General features: G+C 43.9%; 1 protein-coding gene and 1 gene segment (V, D, J or C); both read right to left on the bottom strand.

The window, feature by feature from the left end:
* The window catches only part of LOC131923898 (Ig gamma-1 chain C region secreted form-like), a 549642-nt gene that overhangs the window by 234989 nt on the left and 306910 nt on the right, over positions 1–7743 (bottom strand).
* On the bottom strand, positions 3392–5938 carry LOC131923896 (disintegrin and metalloproteinase domain-containing protein 20-like). Its single transcript, XM_059279136.1, has one exon. The coding sequence runs from the start codon at positions 5900–5902 to the stop codon at positions 3602–3604; it is 2301 nt and encodes a 766-aa protein (XP_059135119.1). The 5' UTR covers positions 5903–5938; the 3' UTR covers positions 3392–3601.

The raw sequence follows: 7743 nt of genomic DNA on the forward strand, positions 1-7743 counted from the left end.
ATTGGAAGAGCAATATTCACTCACTTAGCTACTAAGGCAGGTACATTCTGCACACCTATATATGTAAGGAAGAAAAAGGACTAAGGTGAACTTCCTATGGTCTGGTTTAAACCAGTTAGTTTACTTCACAGCATTCAGAGGGAAGAATTTCAGACTCTCAACCTGCTCAAGGGGCACCACATTCACACCAAAACAGTCAATCCCATTGTCCTGCTTAATCCTCCTTGTTTGGTGACCGAGTGGTGGCTGTTTGGTTGCTAGAACTGTCTTCTCTGGGGTTGAGAATCATTAGGGAGTGCAGGAGCATAGGTCAGAGCAGCAATCTCATTCCTACAGTATTGGGGTATAAATTATCTTCTGTCAGTGCTGGAGGGAACCTGGGGATGAACAGAGCCTAAAGAATGAGGTAACCTGCAGTCTAATGCTGCAGACAACTTTTCTTCATTTTCAGTGTACTTTTGTATGTTGATGCAACAAAGGAGGCAGTGATTCAAGGAAGGTTATTTGAGTTCAGAAAAACATGTGAATGAAAGTTAATTGAGCACATACCAAATATTAACAGAACAGCCCTTTCCCTGAGCACAATTGTCTGGCATGTACTACAGATTATATCTCAGGGAACACAAAAGCAAGAGAGAAGGTCATATCCAGATTTAGGGCACACTGAAGACTGATTCTCTGTCTATTGCTGCCTTGCAGGGGGCAGCCTCTAGCAGCACAGGGCTCAAAGAGAACCCACAGAGTCAGCGTGTACTATGACTTCCTTATCTGAGGGGATAAGGGAAAAGACACCCATACTCTCTCTTGGTTATTTCCTTATTTATCCTCTCTATTCTTCTACTGTGTACTTCTTTTCTACAGCTTATGTACCAAAACAAAGTTTTTCCAAGCAATATGGGAATTACAATGTCGTTATAGTCTATTTTTCAAGTGAACAAATATAATGAACACAAAGAAAAAAATGCATGTGTTCCATATTCCTTACATGATTAAACATTTCACATATTACAGGTGAAAAACAAATTATCCCAAGAACCCATGTACATTCCTTCCCAAGCAACTTGTTATAGATTAACAGTGTGTAAGCAAGGAAGATTATATATAATATATATTTACTGGCAGTCTGTGTTTTGTGGTTAAAAAGAGAGGACCAATCACTTTGTTACTTATCTTGAAAGGTAATCTTGTAAGGAATCTTAAAGGAATCACAAATTTAAACTTTTATATATGAAAAGGAATCAGTCAGCTCTCCTTTAAATCTTCAGGATATATACCCAACTGTCTATATATATATATTTTTTTTACATCAGGAGATTAAGGGCAAAAATGGGTAGAAGGAATTAATCATCATCTTTGGTCATCAACCAATCCTAGCAAGAAAGTACTCAGCTAACGGTAATTGGGCTTCTTTGTTATTGTTTCTTGACCTTAAAGAGTTCTCACTCAACTGTAAGCCTTTCTAAAACTTTAGATTGTCTTCTTGGGTTTTTCGCCTCAAAGATATTTGACTAAAACATCTTAGTCTAACATTAAGTTATTTTCAAAGTTTTGTTTCAGGTGGTATTTTATTTGTACTGAAATGTGATTTTATTGTATGTTAATAAATAAAGTTGCCCGGGGGTCAGAGCTATTAGAGCCATAGCAAGAGCGTGGCAGTGGTGGTGCATGCCTTTAATCCCAGCACTTGGTAGACAGAGCTAGGTAGATCTCTGTGTGTTCAAGGATACAGCCAACATTGGAGACACACGCCTTTAATCTCAATCCCAACCATAGAAGACCTGGAAGTCTCTACAGACAGGCAGTGACGAGGCAGTCATGTGTTTGGGTTTACAACCAATGAGAAGGCAGAACAGAAAGACTATATAAAGACATACACACAGGAAGTAGGTCCCTTTCGGAGAGCTCTCTTGGCTGAAGCAGGAAGGGTAAGGCTCTTAGTTCTGACCTCTTGGCTTTCTTCTCTGAACCATCTCTGTGTTTCTTATTTAATAAGACGGTTGGTTACATCTACAATGATGCACTCTGAATCCTGTGAACACACCTCCCTACATTAAGATTAGAAGAATTCAAACTATCTGGGCTACTGGGACTCAATTATTTTTCTTAATTATTAGCCTAAGCCACAGTCTATATGGCTCCGCAATAGAATCTCATGTGGTCTAGCTGTGTGACACATCCTTGTTTTATTATCATCAAAACTCTTTTAAACTAACATTATTATCAATTCGACAGTACAGTTTAAGAAGAAATCATCTTCATAATAATCCACAGGTAAAAGGGCCCAGTAGAACAGGATGTTTCCATGAGATAAACATATTACAGGCAGTGGGGACCACTTCACACCCATTCTCACTTTGCCAAATACCAGGGAAAGATGGCAGCCTCACACATATAAAAGCACAGCGGAGCAGAAGACACTCTGGAAGTCTGTGGTCTCAGGGCCTTGCTGATCTGAAATTCACCCATCAGTGAGTTTCCTCCTGGTGGCTGACACCTGAACTTCAACTGCCATCTGCTGCAGCTCCTACATGGCCAATGACATTTGTCCTGTGCCCTCAGAGCCTTCCTCCAGGAGACTCAGCATACCCTTCTCCAGATTGGGTTCTTTGTGATATTCTGACAGTGGGGCCTTGGGAAGGCTGTTTCCATGAGGTTGTGGGTAGTATGCTTAGTGAGCCATGGATCTGTGTTAACGGTGATGTTCTGAATATCAGTTCCCTGGCTTAGTATGAGGTGATGCTTCTGTGCTCCTATAACACGCCCTCAACTGGATCCCAAGTCTGCCTTCACTCCCTCCATTCCTCTAACCATGTCCTTGAGAATCCTGTCCACAAGCTGTGGGAGAGAGTGCCACCGACAAAGATGGTGACAAGGGGTGGGAGAGAGTCAGTGCTCAGGAACCGCATTTTACAGAGTCACCCTAGATATGTTCTTAAAAGAGATGCAGACAACTTCCTTTAACCAGAGACCAGAGACCTAAGACCCAGAGCAATCCTGGCTCAAGGGCTTCTTCTACTGTAGTGGGTAGCCATTCCAGCTTTGATCTGAAAGTTCCAACCCCCATTGAGACTTCGGCAACTGTCACGCCTACAAGGCGGGGCCAAGTGAGGTGCCTGGAGACCTGAGATCTGGATGGGCTGCACTCGCACTCGGTTCCGGGACCTTGGACGGTGAAGGTGGGCCAAGCAGAGCTCCAGAGAACACTGCTGGACTGCAATACACCTTCCCCAGACCCCGCGACCTACCTATCCCTTAACTTGTAAGTTACACCATTAAATAAATCTCCTTTTAACTATGTGGAGTGGCCTTAATAATTTCACCAATATTCTACTAACAAGGAACAAGCTTAGGGCAGCTCCTAACAACTTATAAAAAGTACAGATGACACCAATTTGCAATGTTGAAAGATTTATTCCAGTGTGAGCATCAGCAACATATCAAAGACAGATGGCCTCAGAATCCAACACCTCCCATGGCCGCACAAAGTAGACTCAGGCTCTTCAGAACTGTGGTCTTGAGTTTTACCTTGTCTTCTTACTGACACTCATATTTTCTTTTTATTTCTCTTTATTTTACAGGGGCCAGGAGGCTAACTCATTTTTTAATTTGGCGCAGTGGCTGCAGTTCCATGTCGAAGTAAATCATCTTGCAAGTCTTCATATTTGATAGTCTTTGTAGCTGCTACACGAACAGCCATCCCAAAGAGCAATGAGCCTATAAAGACATAAATACGAGCAAAGACCACTCTTACATATATCACTGGTAGTTGTCTCTGTCTTACTGTGCGCATTTTATGTGGAGGGGGTCCACTGTTTACACTCCCTCCAGGTCCTTCTCCCACGCAGTTTGGAGGGTCCCAACCTACATGACAATGGCAATTCCGATGATTATTGCATACTCCTCTAAAATTGCACTTTTCCGGGGTGCAGTCATAATTCAGTTTAGTAAGAGTTCCATTGCAAGACCCTTGATCACAGAAATTAGTTTGGGAACATGGAGTACCATGTCTCACCCGTCCAGCATCTGTTGATTCTGTTGAACGATGCTCATCGAGCCCAAAACAGGAAAACCCAGAAATGAGTGACTGATGGAATGAAACATGTTCCTGCAAGCGTGGAAGGTGGGTGACATTGGTACACTGCAACCTTCCACACATCTTATCTCTATCAGCACAAGGTGTGAATAAGAGGCTTCCTTCTGCTCTATGACAATGTCCAAATCGATACTGTTCCTTATTGATGTCATAGCACTTTTGATTGCCCTCACGAGCACTTGCACCAAAGATTTCCTTGCAATGCATATTGCGATCGGTGCAGTTTCCTTGATAGCAGTAACCCTCTTCTGAGCATGGTGTTCCATCTTGCAGATAAAAGTCTGTTGGGCAATGGAGTCCATTCCCACTACAGTACTCTGGAAGATCACATATGTTGTGGACACTTCTGCAAAGTGTCCCAGCAGGACTGTAGGTGCAGTTTATACAGCATGATTCTCTATCACAAATGCTACCACTTGTGAAACTGCAATTAATCAGGCAGCAGGAATCTGCATAACATGCCTTGTGTGAGCCACAGTCACAGTCCTCACCTTCATTTAGTATCGCATTTCCACAAATACCATAGGTCTTTGATTTATTATAGTAAGTATGATGGTCATAGAAAAGACATGGCATGGTACCGGGGGTATTGAGTATTTGGTTTATCTCTACAAGGGAACAATTGCTGTAAACATCTGTTAGCAGAGGTCTCCTGAACATAACACAGGTGCGCCTTCTCTGGCAAACACAGGAACTCTCATCATCAAAATTCATACCTAAATTCCTCCCTACACGGTTGGCTAATACAACAGACACAAATACATAGTAGCGCTTATTTTGACCAACCCAGGTTAGAGCATTGGAACTACAGATACTCTGTTCAATTGGTCTGACATTTTCATCTGGGGGCGAATCCTTATTAATTATACTTGAAGCGTCAGGGGTAAATCTGTTATAAAAGTTTGCGATATAGTATCTGTGAGACTCACTTCCTGGTACTGAGGGGTTGTGATTAAATGGATCCTCTACGGTATACACAGTCAAGAGAATGGCATAGTAGCGCATATGGATATTTCTCATATAGGTGTCCATTAAACTGGTTAGCGAAAACAAATATGTGCAAATTCTATCAACATTCTTGGTTGCATTATATACAGACACAGTTGCTTGAAGGTGGCCTTTTACAGCAGCTGGATGTGTAGCATAGTCTCTACTAGACATTCTGGGCGCCACAGTGAAATTTGTTTTGGAAGAGAGGGGGCCTACGCTATGGTCCACATGCTTCCATTCATTCATAGGCCCGACTGTTTCAGAATCAGCCACTATCTGAGAAATAAAGTGCTCAAACCTCTGTGAATCATTGAGGGGCTTGATTTCATAGGCAAGGTCATCGAACATTATGACTCCATTCAGGCCCCCATAACAAGTATCCAGAGTGACCATGGATTGAAGGATCCCCTCCAGGTAGCCAATATAGTAACAATCTGCAGGGAAAAAGGGATAATCCATCTGTAAGGCTCCTTGGTCATCCTGAGTTGTCAGCAGCAAGTGCCTGGGCCAAATAAGTGTCTTTCTTCTCAGGTGGATGGTGTGTCTCTGGCCCCTGAAACGCAAGCTGTAGGAGAGCCGTCCTGGTGGTTGAAATCCCTTACCATGGTACATCTCCTTCCGAGGAATGACCACCTCTGATGAGATAAAACGCCATGTGGGACGGCCTTGAAAACAGTGGCTTGGAACCAGGAGCAGCACCCAGAGTGCTAACAGCAACAGGGAGAGCCTGGGAGTCACAGGTCTTTCTACCAGCTTCATGCCCCAGGTCCGAGATAACATCCTGGATGAAGCTAGGCTAAAACCCTCTGCTGTGGCCATGCCTGGTGTAGGAGACACTGACGGTGGACAAAGGGCTTCTTCAGGCTCCTAGCCCTGCTGGTTACCCAGACAACTTGAGGAGTTAGGTAACAATTATTGGGTGTGGCAGGAGTGAGCCTGGTGATGTTAGCTGAGATGGAGGTGAAGCGGGGTCCAAAGCAACATCTACGAAGTCCACCTAGGAGAGAAAAGGCTGAAGAAGCAGAGGTGTCTCCTCTGGACAGGCTCTGGGCATACAACATATCATGACCACATTTTCAGTCATCTGAGTGTATTTGGTTCCCAGTGTTACTCTGGGTCTGTTTCTACAAGTCAATTTTTCCTTTTATTTTGCCTCATATTTCTCACATTTCTGGAAGTTGGAGGTAAATACTGTGAATATTACCCTTCTAGCTATGATTTTTTTATTCTTCTAACATATTTTTACTTGAGTTTATAGTTAACTATTTACAAATGGTTTTACCTTTTTGGGTTTTACTTGGGAGTTTCAGGATTTCCACATGTTGAATTCTTTGGGATACTGTCTGAAACACCTCGGAACTCTAGAATTTTTAAAAATCCTATCTCTAGTGAGCATACTTTATCTCTGACCCTGTCTTGGTTCCAGCTGTTGGTCCCCTCCAACCCTTAGTATATTTCCTTCCGGACCATTGGGATTACCTCAAACATGCAGGCTGATCAGTTCTCAGTAGGGGATATGAGCAGCTGACTTTTGTATGAATATACAAGAAGTATGTCACACACTTTTTTCCATTAGGGCTTTCATATCTCTTACTTTTGTAGAAGGAGAAGCATCCCCTGGGTTTCCTCCAAAAATCTTAATAGGGAAAGGGGGAAATAAGTGACATCACCACGGAATCTCTGACAGGCCCTTAATCAGACACATGACTAAAATCCACAGCCATAGAGACAGGTTGTATGGCAGCAGCCATCTTATATGACATGAGTAAAACATGGAGTTTTATCAGTTTACCTCCTCTCAGAAGTCTCCATCTCCACTAAGTGTACAGGAGAAAAAATCCTCTGCAGGACCACTGGAGTCAGATTGCACCTTCCTACCCTCCCAGCCCAGTCTCCAGCCTACTGACCAGCCGGATTCCCATAAATAAGCCTCTGCTGCCGCCCTGTGGTTATAAGCGTCACTGCACCTAATGCCCGTGGGAGGTTCTTCAGAGCAGGGAGGGAGGAAGTGGTTGGACCCCTGTCTGGTTGTGGTAACAGGAGATGAAAGCCCTATTAGGCATTCATCAATTAGGGTGAACGGGATCATGTGCTCTATTATTAGTGACCAATTTGGGGACATGGGCTCATACTGCAGTTTGGGAAAGGCTTTTCAACGTTCATGACCCCTCGTGGTTACTCTGAGGCTCTGCATGCCACCAGGCTGGACTCCCAAGACCTATGTGGATAAATGACCACACCAAGCAGGGCAGGGTTTTATGTCTAAAGTGAAGAGTGTAGATGGGGTATTTACACAACTAGGGAGTGCCAGAGCCAGCCTGTCCAGTCTCTCTCATCTGTCTCTGTCTCTCTGCTTTTGTCTCTGTCTCTCTGTCTCTCTCTCTGTCTCTCTCTGTCTCTCTCTGTCTCTCTCTCTCTCTCTCTCTGTCTGTCACACACACACACACGCACACACACACCCTGATCCTACACCAGGCCCAACCCTGTGGGTGGTAGAGCACCTTGGAGTCAGGTCACAAAGGCAGGTCACTTCATGCCCCTGGCACAGATCACAGAGCAGATCTCAGATGCCTCCTGGTGACCAGATTCATCTTTGCATGCTCTGCCTGGACAGCTCCAGAGAACAGGCTTACCCAGCCAAGTGGACTGTCAGGTGCAGG

Source organism: Peromyscus eremicus, chromosome 14 (assembly GCF_949786415.1).
Source record: "Peromyscus eremicus chromosome 14, PerEre_H2_v1, whole genome shotgun sequence".
Classification (NCBI taxonomy): Eukaryota; Metazoa; Chordata; class Mammalia; order Rodentia; family Cricetidae; genus Peromyscus; species Peromyscus eremicus.